Source organism: Zalophus californianus, chromosome 17 (assembly GCF_009762305.2).
Source record: "Zalophus californianus isolate mZalCal1 chromosome 17, mZalCal1.pri.v2, whole genome shotgun sequence".
NCBI classification, from domain to species: domain Eukaryota; kingdom Metazoa; phylum Chordata; class Mammalia; order Carnivora; family Otariidae; genus Zalophus; species Zalophus californianus.
This window is the reverse complement of record NC_045611.1, coordinates 19,135,705-19,152,079: the sequence shown is the minus strand read 5'-3', so window position 1 is coordinate 19,152,079 and position 16,375 is coordinate 19,135,705. Positions and strand designations below refer to the sequence as shown.

The 16,375-nt window shown below is 46.3% G+C and overlaps 1 protein-coding gene across 1 annotated transcript in view; it reads right to left on the bottom strand.

The window, feature by feature from the left end:
• The window catches only part of CMTM4 (CKLF like MARVEL transmembrane domain containing 4), a 69,280-nt gene that overhangs the window by 8,231 nt on the left and 44,674 nt on the right, over nt 1-16,375 (bottom strand). The window contains exons 2-3 of the mRNA XM_027618184.2: nt 9,781-9,957; nt 1,269-1,367 (exon numbers count right to left, since the gene is read on the bottom strand). Coding sequence (XP_027473985.1) covers nt 1,269-1,367; nt 9,781-9,957 — 276 coding nt within the window. The remainder of the gene's footprint in view (nt 1-1,268; nt 1,368-9,780; nt 9,958-16,375) is intronic.

Here is a 16,375-nt window from a genome sequence, read left to right as displayed (position 1 = left end):
CCACTGATATCTGGCGGTCGGACTGTGGCCAAGTGCGTAGTTAAACATGACTCCCATAAAGTCCTGCCTGACCTGAAAACAGCCTAAGGTTTCTCTTCAAGTATTCTGGATCTATTAAACACACACACACACACACACACACACACACACACACACACACACCACAGAAGTACCTCTTTCTCATGGTCCCAGATAAGAAAGTACCATGTAGCCAAAATACCAAAGAGAAAATGAGGGTCTCATGTGTGGGGTGCTCATCAAGCCACAATGCCTGACATTCCAAATCAAAGCCCCCAAGCCTCCACCTGCTGCCCAGCTTGCCTTGCCCATGGGCAGCTCTGAGGTAAGCAGCAGCAGAATTTTAATGATTTGCTAAAGACAGATCAACCTACTAAGTGACACTTGGGAGAAGAGCTGGTTTCCTGTTTTTTACAAACCTTTATAAACTGCCCTTCACCACTGCAAAAGTGCTGCATATTCATTATAAATAGAGAACAATACAGAAATGCAAAGCACAGAGAATCAAAGTCTTACATGATCTGGTTCCCACCCTACCCCCAAAGGCATTCTACCTTGAAAAGCAAAAAAATGTCATCTGGCTGCTAAATGGTGTCAACACTGCCCTCTCCTTCATTAAGATTCCCACACTGGCAGATAAGGCTCATAAAAGCAACATCACTAACAGACATCCAGGGCTCTGTTAGGAACAGACTAAAGGAGCGATTCTCAAATTGGAGTGTGCACCTGAATCACCTGGAAGGCTTGTTAAAACATATTTCTGATTCAGGGGCTCCTGGGTGGCACAGTCGGTTGAGCTTCCGATTCTTGGTTTTTGGCTCAGGTCAGGATCTTAGGATCGTGAGATCGAGCCCCGAATCAGGCTCTGCGCTCAGCATGGAGTCTGCTTGGGCCTCTCTCTCCCTCTCTCTCTGGCCCTCCCCACAGTGCTCTCTCTCTCTCTCTCTCTCTCTCAAATAGATAAATAAATCTTTAAAGGGGGAGGGGGGCATTTCTGATTCAGTAGCTCTGGGGGAGCCTGGGAATGGGATTTCTAAAAAGTTCCTTGGTGATGCGAAGGCTGGTCTTCTGGGGACCACCCTTTGAGAACCACACCACTGAAGGAAGCAGGACCTCCCTGGCTCAGTAACAACATCATCAGCAAAGAAAAAGTTCAAGCAGAATGAGCAGGACACATGCTAGGGGACAGAGGCGAGCGAGTCATAGGGTGTACAAATCCGCCTGTGTTTTAACCAACGGAGCTCACTTACCACGGCAGCAATTTCTGCTCCGGTCTTGTGGTTTAAAGCAGCCAATACAATCGAAGCAATAAAGAAAAAGAAAGTGCTGAGTCCAGTGTTGACCAAATCCTAAAAAAAAAGATAAAGTCACTTGAAAAGAATTATTTCATGCTTTGCCCTAAAAGCAGTTGAAGGATTTTCCCAAAATAAGGAGCACAATATCCAGCCTCTCTGATGGTTCGGTATTTCAGTCCTGATGGCCCAGGGGTTTTGGACCCATGAAGGAAGGCAAAGATGGTACCAGCCTATGACGTATATCACCTGATATATCACCACGGCAAAATTCACATTTTAATCAACCACGCTGTCATTTCTTAATGAATTATTATAGAAACCCAAACTGGCTAACCCCTCAAGGACATGCCCGTTAATTACTGTTTAGAATTCTATTGTCATGTTTTAAAAATACATTCGAATCACCTTTCATTTGCATGGACAACACTCCCCAGGAGTCCAGAACGTACTGAAACTGGTGAAATCCCCTCCAACATCCCCTCATTCACGTGTGACATGATAAGTGCACTGTTTTCAGGCCTAGACCACACCCTTAGCCAGACCTCATGCTCTTTCTTATTCAAGGCTCTATGTGGCTAAAACCTAGAGGATTTTCTCCTAAGCTTTCTGAAAAGCAAATGAGGTTACATATCCAATGCTTCAAAGATTTAACTCCGGTCATAGTTGTTGAGAGGAACATAAGAACAGTGATTAAGTGTCACAGCCTGACTGGGGCCTAACCAACCATGACTCCAGGACAAGCCACTTCACTTCTTGGGTGTCACATGGGAACAGTACCCCCGCCTCATGGAGTTCTTCTAGGGCCCCAGGGAGCCACGCACATGAAGAGCCAAGCCCTGCGCCTGGCTCCCAGCTAGGGCTCCCTGCACATTTACTGATGCTTCTGTTATTACTAGTGTGACAACGGGTCCCTGACAGCCTGGGTCATACCAGAGTCCCTTTATAATCTCTACAGAGAAGCAGAACCCACAGAACATGCTAAACTGTTGAAGTGCCAGGCGGACCGTGCATCAGCACCAGGTGGGGGTCCTCAAGAGCCATCTCCTCTTTCTATAAGATGCAAAAAAAGCAATGTTCTCATCACGAAGGTGCTGAGCCTGTGCAGCAGGAACCCCAACACACTCCTGGTGTGCGCTTCTGTGGGGGTTCACGGGGAGCTCCAAGTACCCAAGACTACAAAACTCTGTCCAGAAACGTCTCCCAGAAGGACAGTTTTTAGCTGTGGCCAGTGTTCAGCAAGGGCAAATTTTTCACAAATTCAAACCAGGAAGTGTTTAGTTAAAATGCTCAGTTCTGGGTAAGGTGCTGTAGGAATAAAGAAGAAGATAAAACATACTCTCTGAACCAAAAACTATTCAGAAGTGGGGGGAACATTTTATGATTCAGTGCTGAGGCCAGATATCAAACAAAACTGTATATACATTCGGGGTGACTACGTAAAAATATAAATGCAGTCAAGGGCCTGTACGCATCAAAGAGGTTCATGTTGTTTGTCTATGATTTCCACATTTGGAAATTCATCTTAAATACCATACTAGTGCAGAAAGGTCTCAGTGTAAGGATGTTCATCATAGAACTTAAACTAGCAAAAAAATTGGGAAGCAAACAAAATGCTCACAAACAGGGCATTTGTGAAATAAAATGGTATCACCACAGTGGAACACTATGCAGTCATTAAAAATAATGATATAGTTGTACATTTAACATGGAATATACTTAAAATAGTTTAAGTGAGGGGCGCCGGGTGGCTCAGTCATTAAGCGTCTGCCTTCGGCTCAGGTCATGATCCCAGGGTCCTGGGTTTGAGCCCCGCAACGGGCTCCCTGCTCCGCGGGAAGCCTGCTTCTCCCTCTCCCACTCCCCCTGCTTGTGTTCCCTCTCTCACTGTGTCTCTGTCAAATAAATAAATAAAATCTTAAAAAAAAATAGTTTAAGTGAGAAAGCATGATTCTGATGGTTCCATTCTTCCCCTCTCACACATCACAACATACATGCCTATGGAACAGCTAGTTTACATGGTCTAGAAAGTTGTTATACCAAGTAATACAAGTAGTTACCCTGATGGGTTGTATCACGTGTGACTTTTTAACGGCTTTAGTGAGATATAACTCATACGCCATATAATATGCCCAATTAAAATGTACAGTTCAATCACCACAATCTAATTTTAGAACATTTTCGGCACTCCATTAGCAGGTAATTCTTCATCCCTCCCTTAATCCTAGGCAACCACTACTAACCTGCTTTATGGCTCTCTGGATCTTCCTATTCTGGACACTTGATATAAGCAGAATTATATAATATGTGGTCTTTTGTGACTGGCTTCTTCCACTCAGGATGATAGTTCTAAGGATCACTCACGTTGGAGCATGTATCAACACTTCACTCCTTTCTATTACTATGTTGTATTCCACTGTACAGATACGCCACATTTTATCTACCTTTCCATCAGTTTTTGGACATTTGAGTTGTTTCTACTTTCCAGTTGTTTTGAATAACCCTACTATGAACTTACAAGCTTTTGGGTAGACATATGTTTTCACTGGTCTTGGATCATCACATGATTTTATTTTTTTCTTTTATTATCTGCATCTTCCAGCTTTTCTGTAACAGACACTGCTCTGCACAGTTTATAAGGCTTAAACGTGGGGCGCCTGAGTGGCTCAGTCGTTAAGCGTCTGCCTTCGGCTCAGGTCGTGATCCCAGGGTCCTGGGATCGAGCCCCATGTCGGGCTCCCTGCTCCGCAGGAAACCTGCTTCTCCCTCTCCCACTCCCCCTGCCTGTGTTCCCTCTCTGTCTCTGTCAAATAAATAAAATCTTTCTAAAAAAATAAAAACTAAAAGGCTTAAAAGTGGAATACTGCAGGTTTTGGTCAGCATCAACTACTTGAGTTCTGTGTCCATGAAACAAAAACCAAGGCCTGTAGGTTCATCCTTCACGTTAGGGGGAACAAAGACACGCCCTCTGACTGGGCTTTGAGGGTTTGTAGTCAACAACGGTGATTAATCTTTTTTAATGCTTGTACTGGGACGTGTACTCTATCAGCCACATGCTTTCCAGTTTGCCCCAGCTGTCCCCACTCCCTGCGGTCTCACACCCCCCCACACTTCATGCTTCCGGTCTGGCCCCCAGAACACCCAAGGCTGCAGCCCCTCCTTATGCTAGGGGATGAAGAGGAAATCCACCCTCACATATACAAGCTCCCGGCTGTCTCCTTCAGGGACACACCGGGAGGTACAGGGGTGAACCCCTGTAACTCCAATAACAGGTCAACAGGATGTGGCCTAGAGGGTGTGAACCCAAGGCCTACTGGCCGTATCTGGCCCCCAGACGGGTTTGACTTGCACAGCATTCAAAATAAATTTGAACATGCCAACATTTAAATACCAGAAGACTGTACATAAAAAACTGACTTCTTAAAAGAGAAAGAAAAAAAGAAGCTTCTAGCTGCTCTTGAAAAGCTGTTCCAGAAGTACCCTGAAGCAACTACACAGTCAGCTGGGGCTGGGGAAGAGAACGGCCTGCCCCATCGCCCCATCGCCCCATCGCCCCGCCTCCAGCTCATCTTCCCAGCTGCCCAGCCCCAGCAGGCCCCGAGTCTCCAACCCCGCTCCTGTCCCAGAGAATGGGCCATCCAGGAATGTGCCCTGCCCCACCTTCCACACTCCGTACCCAGTGGGCACCCACTCATCTTTCAAGGCCCGGCTGGCATCGGGCTTTTTCTATGAACACCCCCCTGCTGACACCCACTCCAGGCTTCTGCCCCGAGGAATCTACGACCTCCTTGCCTGGGTTCCACCAGACCCCACACAAAACTGGATCTTACGGAGCACATTTACCAAAGCGCAAGCAGCTTGCGTTGACCTGCCCTATGCTTTCGGTTCCCAAATCCTAGCACAAAGCAGGTGTCCGATACACGTCTGCTGGGCTGACCACAGGTGAGACAGCTGTAAAAAGGCTCAGCCCCAGGCTCTCACTGCAATCGCTCCCAAACCACCGGGGTCTGTGGCTGACTCTGGGGTCAGCTCCACACATGGCTGAGACTGGAAGTTCACAGCCACTAGTCCAAGCACGGACTTGTGCTCAAGTGGCCCCAGTGCCACAGGGACAGTCATAATACTGATGACAGTGGCATATACCCTCCGTGGAATCCCTGTCAAGTGTGTGTGTGTGTGTGTGTGTGTGTGCGTGTGTGTGTGTAACATCACCAATCCTAACCTAATTATGATCCAAAATACGTATAAAGTAGGAGATACGTTAGTTTGTTCTACTTTTATGGGTAAGGAAATGGAGTTCTGGAAAAGATGAGTACGGTATGATAGAAAATATGTATTTGGTCTTTGTCCCCAGTTCCTTGGCATTTCCTGAGTGAGTGTCTTTTGTGATTCATAAGGAGCCCCTCTCAACCATTCCTGAGCTTATGGTAATGAGGTGACTCTGGGGAGCCCCTGGATTTCAGTTTCAGGATGGGAGCTGGTTACCAGAAAAACCCAACCAGGCTGTTAGAAGGTTGGAACTTTCAGCCCCACCCCCACCAACCTCCACGGAGGGGAGAGGGGCTAAAGATTGACTTCAACGTCCAAACGGCCAATGATTTTAATTCAATCATGCCTACGTAATGAAATCTCCATGAAAACCCCCGAAGGACGGTGTTCAGGGAGCTCCCAAGCTGGTGACCATATACCTATGCTGGGAGGGTGCTGTACCCCAACTCCGTGAGGACAGAGGCTCCAGCACGTTGAAACTCTTCTGGATCCCGCCCTACACACATATACGCATCTCTTCCATCTGCCTGTTCCTGAGTTGCATCCTTTACAGCAAACCAATAAGCACAGGTAAAGCACTCTTCCCAAATTCTGTAAGTTGCTCTAGAGAATTATGAACCTGAGGAGGCAAATCTGCAGTTGGTGCAGGTCATGTGGGAGCCCCGTTTGTGGCAGGTGTCTGAAGCAGGGGCAGTCTCATGGGACTAAGCCCTTCTCCGTGGGGGTCTGTGCCAACTTTAAGAGTTAGTGTCAGAATGGAGCTGAATTTTTCAACACCTCGTTGGTGTCAGAGAATTGGAGAACTGCTTGGTGTGGAAAAACTACACAGATGCAGTGTCAGGAAAAAAAAGACATAATTTGGTGTGAAAAGTGGTGTCAGGAAACCCTATACCATGAGTCATGGCCAAGGCCTTGTGGCTCTGCAGGTGGCCCCTCTGGGTGACTCAGACTGTCCCCACTCAACACCCAACCTGGGTTCTTGATTGTGAAGGTCTGTGGGGTGAGCAGGGGCCACTGAGGCACTGAGAAGGAGCACCAAGGAGGAAGAAGAACAGCCAGGACAGTGTGGTATCACGGGAGGCAGACTGAGGAGTACAGCAGGAGGGACAGAACATTCCATGGCAGTTCTGCTCACACCATTCGGTGGGGGTGGGGCGGGGGAGAACTGAGGAAGAACCAGGGGATCCAGGAACATGGAGGCCCCAGTGATCCCAACCAGAGGACTTCCAAGGATGTCAAGTTTATCTCTCGACCCAGACGGGTGGCTCCACAATCTTTACCATTCTTTGTTCAACTGTACATTTTAATGAATTTTTCCGAGTGAGCTGTATTTGACAGTAAGAGGTGAGAAAAGAGAAATGAGGAGGAGGGAAGCAGAGAACACAAGTGCAGACCTCCCCCCTTGTTAGGAAGTTCGGCCAAGCAGTCCGTGACGGACTCGGAGTGCTGGCCAAGGAGACCGGGAGCCCCTAGCAGCTTTCGGTGGCAGGCAGGGAATGGAGGGAGAGGGCTGGGGTGAGGGAGGAGGCCTGGGGCACTAACTAAAGTAAACACAGGTGGGGCACAAAGGTGTATGAGCCCCTAATACACAGAGAAAAACAAGTGTCACAGGATAAATCCCATAGATTCATCAAAAACAAGCAAACCCAGAGCTAACAGAAGCTTTCTGCTTGCATCAAATAATGCTTGTATAAAATATATACTTCACATCTTCCTCCTTATTTACCATTTTCCATTATTTTTGTGTCAACATACACTCATGAAATGACCACTTTTCTAATTCTATACCAATCACACCCCATTTCACTCATTAGTTGGTTCTACTGAGGACAAAATATTCCCACCACCTTGTTAGAGAAACACAGCAGAGTCAAGGCCAGCCCTCTATAATAGTGACTCAATGAGCTGTGTCCAGCCCTGAAGAACTCACTTTTTCTCCCCTCCTGGAGAACAGATGACCTGAGCTCCCCTCAGTAAGTACCACTTCCTCAAGTTCATGTACTCATGCATTCTTCTGTTGAATAAGCATACACCTTCATCTGCTCTGAAAGGGTGGAAATCCTGGAAAAGATCCCAAAGGACTGAAACTGTTCTCAAGTGACATCAGCCAGGCGTTTGCCCCACCCAACGCCGTCCAGAAGAAAAAGACGTATGTGAACTTTCCAGTGAAAAAGATGCACTTCAATATGACCCAATAATGTGGTAATCAACAAGTAGGAAGCCCTTCACGTTTAAATTAGAAGAATCAGAATTCCAGAATGCTCACTAAAGAGGTATTTCTGGGGATAGAGACCAGTATGAATTAGTTATTAAGATGCAGAATGAGGTCTTTTAACAGATTTATAGTCAAATCAGTAGATAAGACTGAATCAGGGGAGTGAAGGCAAACTTGGCAGAAGTCTGCAGGGGAAACATGTGGTTGATAGGAAACAAGGGCCCCTCGCTTGCGGTAATACTAACATCTCTCGGACTGGCGGCAGCGCACACTGGCTTGAGGTCCCTTATACACATGGTCTCATTTCATTCTCAAAACAAGCCTGTAAAATACTATCATCTCCACTTTACCAATGGTAGCCTTCAACATGGGGCTCTAAGTGACCTGCCCAGGGTCCCACACAGCCCTTAAGAGCCACCCTGCATTTGAACACAGATCTGACTCAAAGCCCCTGGTCTTAACCTTCCCGGCAGCCACCTCTGTCAGATAGGCCTTCTACCACTCACATTTTGGTTGGAGGAGGTCTGGAAGTGGGAGGAGGTTTATGAGGTTCTCCTATGCTGTCAACTCTGTGGGCAATTTTTTTTTAAAGATTTTATTTTATTTTTTTTTAAGATTTTAGTCATCTATTCATGAGAGACAGAGGGAGAGAGAGAGAGAAGCAGAGGGAGAAGCAGGCTCCCAAGGAGCAAGGAGCCCAATGCAGGACTCGATCCCAGGACCCCGGGATCATGACCCAAGCCGAAGGCAGACTTCCAACCATCTGAGCCACCCAGGTGCCCTTAAAGATTTTATTTTTAAGTAATCTCCACACCCAACGTGGGGCTCGAGCACACAGCCCTGAGATCAAGAGTCACACACTCCACCGACTGAGCCAGCCAGGTATCCGTGTAAGAATTTTTTGATGGAGAACACAAACTTTATCTTAAAAATAGCTGAGATGCTATGGGGCGCCTGGGTGGCACAGTCAGTGGAGTGTCCGACTCTTCATGATCTCGGGGTCATGAGGTCGAGCCCCGCATCAGGCTCTATGCTCAGCACGGAGTCTGCTTGGGTTTCCGTCTCTCTCCCCCTATCCTTCCCACCCCCTCTTGCCCTCCCTGCCCCCTACACGCATGCGCTCTCTCTCTCTCTCAAATAAAATCTTTTTTTTTTCTTAAAGATTTCATTTATTTGACAGAGAGAGAAACAGCGAGAGGGAACACAAGCAGGGGGGAGTGGGAGAGGGAGAAGCAGGCTTCCCGCTGAGCAGGCACCAAAGTGTGAGGCAGCTGATGGTGCTTTCCTGTGACTCTGACTGATCCCCTTTGAGCTCTTGCACATGCTTGTTTGCAAAGAAACGTCAAGAAAACCAAGTGCTACTAAGTTTCCTTTCTCATTTAGCAGGATAAGGAAAAGTACCACAAGATGGGCCAGGACAGGACCAGCCCAGAGCTTCCCGTGCCAATCTGAAGGCTGTCAAAAGGGGGCTGAGAACCCAAACCCTCAAGAGCACACACTTCTGATCAAACCACCAAACCCTCCGCGTCCTCCCCGTTGCTTTGAATTTAATGCTAATCCTAGGCTTTGCAAGTCGCCGGCACTTTCATTCCTATTTTCAATTCTTCCTGAATCAATACTTTTGTAAATGGCTTTTGGGTCCAGTGTGAAAAATATGCAAACGTTTTAATTCCATCTTTCTCTTCCCAAGTTCTATAAATATCAACATTACCAATCTTCTCAGAGGATCATAAAATTGAAATGACATCTTTAAAGGGGTCAAAATAATTGTTATATGATGGTTCTACCATTACTGAAGATTCAATTTACTGTATAGTTTTATTCAACCCAGTAAAGACAGTTAAAATTTCACAGCCGCATTACAGTAAAGTAAGTATCAAAATGAACTGGAACCAAACAAGACTGCAGAGAGATTCCAGCTTGCCCCTGGAGCCGAGGAGCACCCAATCCTTTCAAGGTCAAAGAGTGGTGGTGACTTGTACTCACTGTCAGGTTCCAGTTGATCTGGGGGATCCTCATGTGAAGGTTCAGACTGAACAGAATCAGCAAGACTCCAGTCACCACAAATGCACTACAGCTCACAAACTCAAAAAAGTAGAGGCCTTCACACGGGGAGCACTCCATGATGGTCTCTATGCAGATGAACGCAATCAGGGCCAAAATCTAGGAAGAAAATTGGAAACACACACATGTGTGTATATTTAGTTCATATCCGTGGACATATGTGCCTGCCACATTTAAATAAAACTCCACCTCCACCGCCACCGCCACCACCACCACCACCACCACATGTGGCCAGTATTCCTCTGGGGACGACGGTATCGCCGTCAGCAATATGATCTGATGAAATTCCTATGTAACAACAGCTATGGAGTCCTTAAGGAAAGGATCGAATTCCTAACGTGAACACCTACACCCCACCGCAGTCCCCGGACACTGCTGGGGTGCGGCTCGGCCCTTGGGAGGAAACAGAAAGGAACGGCTCTGCGATGTTTTCGGTTCTTCCTCCGCCACTAGTAAGTTGACGCTGCCGACACACGTTTCTGATTTCTAGTTCCTACCACAATTATGCCAAACACCGAGAGGGCAGGGTCCAAATGGTGTCTGTTTATGCCATCTGCAACTACCCTGGGGGTTCAGGCAGAGGTCACGCAGGCTGACTGGGACCCCAGAGGGCTGTAAGACAGGGAAGAGTATTATCTCCTCTTCTCCCAATTTTAAGAGCCTAAAATCGAGGCCCACCTAATTCATTCACAAGCTATGCTTTTCAAAAGTGATCACGGGACTTAGCCATTAAAAAGCTGAAATGGAGGTTTATAAAAACATCGAAAAATCTACCAATAATGGCACCAATTTCTCCCTGAAGGACCAAAGTAACGTTCCAGCAATATGTCCCAAGAGAATGGAGATCATCGTCAAACAGGTATCGATGGAAATTACCAGGTGAGCTTTTAAAGGAAGATTTCAGGAGAAGGAGGCGGCCCAAAGGCTGAGTTGATGGCCCAGTGAGCAAAGAAAGGTCAAATGGTCTTGCCCCTAAAACCAGATCAGTCTTGGGCTCCTGGCCTCTATTCTAGCACTTCTCTAACCAAGCACCTCGCAGCCCACCACACGTCCAGCCTGGGCCAGAACCCGCAGCGAGCCCCCACTTCAAAGGTCCAGGACGTGTAGGCAGGCAGCTCTGTGGTCCCAGATCTATCCTCAGAGCCAGCAATATCAGCATCACCAGGGAGCCAGAGAGAAGTGCAGAATTTCTGCCTCTCCTCCTTGACCTACAGAGTCAGAATGGTTTGGGGCTTTTTTGACAGGATCCCCAGATGATTCAAATGCGGGAAACATATAAGGCACGGGCTGTTCTGTGGCCTTCCTCCGCCTCCTGGAGTCCCACGCATGCCTTTCAGTGCGCCACTCAAAGCCACCTCCTCCCAACACCTTCCCTGATTGTCTCTCCTCCTGCCAGACATTGATTCCAGTCTCTCCCAAGGAAGCTTACTCATCTATGATTGCATTCTACCCTTTTTTATACTTGCCATTATGCCTCCCTCTGCCTCCTGAGCTTTCTGAGGGCAGCGGCCAGGCCATCTCTCTCCACCCAAGACACCAAGCGCAGTTACTTGCACACCGCCAGCAAATTGGGGGGTGGGGTGGGGTTGGGGGCACTAAAAATCCACACCCACAACTGCTGACATGCTTGGCAGGGTCTCCACGTAAAAGGCAGGGCAGGGCAGCTCCGCTCTATCCATTACCAATACTTCTGCACAGGAATCATAAAGACACCTCTCCCATCAATATGGGGTTCTGTTAAGTCAGCGTATTAGAGGGGCGCCTGGATGGCTCAGTTGGTTGAGCGTCTGCCTTCGGCTCAGGTCGTGATCCCAGGGTCCTGGGATCGAGCCCCGCATCGGGCTCCCTGCTCCGCGGGAAGCCTGCTTCTCCCTCTCCCACTCCCCCTGCTTGTGTTCCCTCTCTCGCTGTGTCTCTCCCTGTCAAATAAATAAAAATCTTTAAAAAAAAAAAAAAAGTCAGCGTATTAGAGACAGGGCTAAGCACACACTTTGTCCCTTTCCTAATGGCTCTTTTAATTTTCTATAGAACCAGAGACTTGAATTCTCCCTCTGAATTACATGGCTGAGTTGCAATCAATTCACAAAGAAGTAGTTCATATAAGGGAAACTCCTAAACTTTTTCTTCCCCCTGTAATTGGATCTAGTAATCTTGGGCAAAAAATAACACGCTGTACTGATGAGTTACAAATGTTTCTGGTATGCTAACTTCAACCATATTTGTGTGGGAAGCTAACACCTACATTCTTAAATATTAAAATAAAAAAGTTTCAAGAATATGCACATCTAATAGGCCACTCAATGCAGCAGTGAACAAAACAGAAATCTGTTCTCTAGCTCATAGTCTGATGAAGGAGAAGCTTTTAAAAATGAAATTAGAAGTACTGTATGATAGGCAGTGTGAACTGCAAAGGGGAAAAAATCAAAGCAGGAAAGGAAAATGCAATGTAACTAGGGCAAAGGTGTTTGAAGTTTTAGGGAGTGACATAGAAGGCCTCACGGAGAAGGTTCTAGATTTATTACAAAGTTTATTACAGTCTATTACAAAGGATGGTCAAGTGAAAGAGAACTTCAACTGCCTCCATTCTGACCTCAGTCTGTAGTCTGATGCGTTCCTTCAAGCTTATCTCTCCACTCAGGAAAAACACCCTGCAGGCAAAGCATTCCCCGTGTTTGAAACCACAACTACCCCCTCAAGCAACACGGACTGCCCAGGGCCAGCAAGAGCCCGTGGGGTTGACCCCAAGAGAATCATGGACCTGACCTTTATGACCCGGCGGCCTGTGCCTACAACCATTGTCCCACATTTTCCTCACCTAAACCTAGAAGAGAGAGAGGTCTGTCTTCCCGGTGTCGGCCTCACTGAAATAAATTCCTTTCTAGTTTCACCACCACTGTCTCTCTGCCTTTGGATTTTGTCAGTGGCCAGTAGCCAAACCGGGTCTGTGTGGAACCCCTGGAGCCAGGTGCTCTGAAACCCGGTTACAAAAGGATATAACTGAACAGCAAATGAAGAGATACACAGGGCAAGGTCCAAAAGGGTCCTGGCAGTGGTCATCTCTTGCGTTCAAGTTTTTATAGAGCTCGTTCTGTAGGCCCTTTCCCCTTCCCAGAGATGAGCTGCGTTGAAAGCTCCAACTCTCTAATCACACGGTTAGTTCCTTGGCAACCAGCCCCCAGCCCGAAAGTCCCCTCATTAACACAAACTCAGATGCGGTTGAAAGTGGGTTGCTGAGAATATCAAAAGACACCTCTTCTCATGTAGGAAATTTCAAGAGTTTTACAAGCTCTGTCCCAGAAATGAGATGAAGAACAAACATATATTTCTTATTTTAAGTGACAATATCACAAGTATTCAGGATGTGGACAGAGATACAGATAGATACGCACGTACGCACACCTATACTCATAATAATTTAATCAGTCCCCTTTTGATGGGTATTTAGGCAGCTTCTAATATTCTGTTTCTAATAAACAGTACCCTTTATTGCCTGCCTTTGGCACAGCAAATGTCAAATTTTTCTCCAGCACAATGAAGCCTAACAATTGTTGCTAAAGTAAAAGTTACCTATTGACCCACAAGAAGAAAATAAGGGCTCAAAATTATACTGGAAGCCAACAACTTCAAGGCCACCCAAGAGTCAAAAGTAATTCAACTTCTAACAGTTTTGCAGTAGACAAATGTCACAATGTAAAATAGCACTGGGTGGCTCAGTCGTTAGGCGTCTGCCTTCGGCTCAGTTCATGATCTCAGGGTCCTGGGATCGAGCCCCACATCGGGCTCCCTGCTCCGCGGGAAGCCTGCTTCTCCCTCTCCCACTCCCCCTGCTTGTGTTCCCTCTCTCGCTATGTCTCTCTCTGTCAAATAAATAAATAAAATCTTAAAAAAAAGTAAAATAGCACAGAGATGTTCAAAGAGATGCAAATAAGTAACAGTTACTATATTTGCTAATTGGAGGATCGTGGGCGTCCTTGGTCAGAGCCCTTTCCATGGGGCACCAACAAAGTGACCAGGAGTATTTTCATAGTTGGTAAGTAAGCTGAGATTAAAAGGTTGTCAGGTTTCCACCACTGCAGCTAATTATGATTGACAACATCAAAAAGCAGGAAGGGAGGGAGAAAAAGAGTTGGCTGATTAAGTTACTATTAAAACTTTTTAAAATTTCTGGGGCGCTTGAGTGGCTGAGTTGGTTAAGTGTCTGCCTTCGGCTCAGGTCATGGTCCCGGGACCCTGGGATCAAGTCTCGCATCAGGCTCCCTGCACAGCGGGCAGCCTGCTTCTCCCTCTGCCTCTGCTGCTCCCCCTGCTTGCGCTCTCTCATGCTCTCTGTCAAATGCATGAATAAGATCTTTAAAAAAAAAACTTTTTAAAATTTCCTAAAACCTTATGTTTCTACTGGTGGGAGTGTCAAGCGGCAAGACCTTTCTGGAGGGCCCAGTAATCAACAGCACTGTCGACCAGTACATCCCATTCTCCTCCTTCCAGGCACACTGCAGCGTTGGAGGTTTGTACTGTGAGATGTTCCCCAGGCAGATTTATTCTTAAAATGATGGAGTTTATGCCTCAGAACTCCACACTTGCCACCCTGGCTTCCTATCCCAACTCCTCTGGGCAGGTGGCAATGGGGGAACAATGGTCGTTGTGGGGAGCAGGCTCATTGGAAGCTGAGTGAGAGACTGGTTTACATTTGGGTTCAGCTGCCACTTCCACCCCCAGCTAGTTACCGTAGCTTTCCCGCTGCAGGCATGGCTTCCAGATAGGCTCTGAGCTGACATCATGGAGAAGAAATGGGCCCTAAATCTCACCAGACAGATCAGGATTATATCCAATAATGCAGAGTATGCAATTATAAATACACTATACATTTTCTCCATTTTGGGTGGAAATCACATGAAATAGAATTGATCAGAAATCCAGGGTCTGTATGGCAGAAGCCTGTGGCGGGACCACAGAGCCCGAGTGTGTGCGTGTGGGAGATTACAACTCCTGCATCCCAGGCAGTCAGATGGTATCTGACAAACCTTGAACTGACAAGGTCAGAGAACACTGCCCCCGCCCCCAAAAAATGGCACACAAAACTGCCTCCAATGCATTGCAACAGACTGAACAAACGTGCCAGTGACAAACTACAACACACTCATCCGTAAGTTGATGGATGTGGTATAAGAGCACCCGGACTGTACAATGGTGTTGTGCTCCATAAAAAATAGTGGCAATCTAAAATTTGAACTGTTCTGGTGTACACCAACATTTCAGATTGATTCTGTATCCTTTTTTTTTTTTTAAGATTTTATTTATTTGTCAGAGAGAGAGAGCATAAGCAGGGGGAGCGGCAGGCAGAGGGAGAAGTGGGCTCCCCGCAGAGCAAGGAGCCCGATGAGGGACTCGATCCCAGGATCCCGGGATCATGACCTGAGCCGAAGGCAGATGCTTAACTGAGCCACCCAGGCATCCCTGTATACTTTTTCAGTATTAAACTGATCATAATAAAAATTCAAATATGACCTGTGTTAGAGGAAGCCAAAAACAAGAACAGAAAGAACACATTTTTTAAAATTTGTAATTTTGTTGTGTTTCTCATTAAAAATACTTTCATACCCACCTTTCTATTTTTAATTTTACATATTTTTCTTACAGTGGGCCTCCAAAATCACTTCAGTCTCAAGCCACTTACAGCCTGGATCTACTCCTGGGTTTGGGTAAACAAAGGTGTGAGTGGGTGAGAGATGTTACTTTTGGCAGTGGCTGGGGGGCAGGCACACTCCCGTCTCCCTACCACAGCTGCCAGCAAAACTCCAGGAGCAGGTGGCCTCTGAATAAGGCTCATGGGAGATGAGTGTGTAACATGCAAGAGAAGGAAACCTCCCATGTGTTAAGCCATTGAGATTTTACGCTTGTTTGTCGCTGCAGCATAATCCAACTCATACTGACTAGACAGGGCACCCTGGCATACCATTAAATTTCATAACATATCCTAGGCATCTAGTACAAAACTGCAAATTTTATAGGATGAGTATGTCACTCACTCTTAAAGACACCAGTCTGACAAACTCTTACTACATCATCAAGGTTAGGATATAGAGATAGCGTTTTAAAACAAAAGAATAAAATATTCGGAATTTCATTTCAGGAATCCTCTATGTGGTAGGACTGTGGATAGATTTTTTTTTTGGTAGGCTTCTTTTATTTTCCAAAATGTTTACAATGAGTATGTGTACTTCTTTAAAAATAAAAAAATTCTCTATATCAACACTTTCTGAAGCACCCAGGTTCATTATGAGTTAAATGTTAGTGACCTCCAAGAATCAATCCTTATTTGTTTTGAAACCATTCATGAATTTTTTAAAATGACATTAAAACCTCTAATGGAAAATGAAAGTCACTCTGCAAGTCCATGTTGGCCCCATTTCTTTATCAGAAGAGTTCATCATTTCTAAAGCCTTTTTTTTTTTTGGTTGCTTAACCAATTTTAATAACATGACATAAAGCCCCTACACTTGATAGAATCATAATGCAA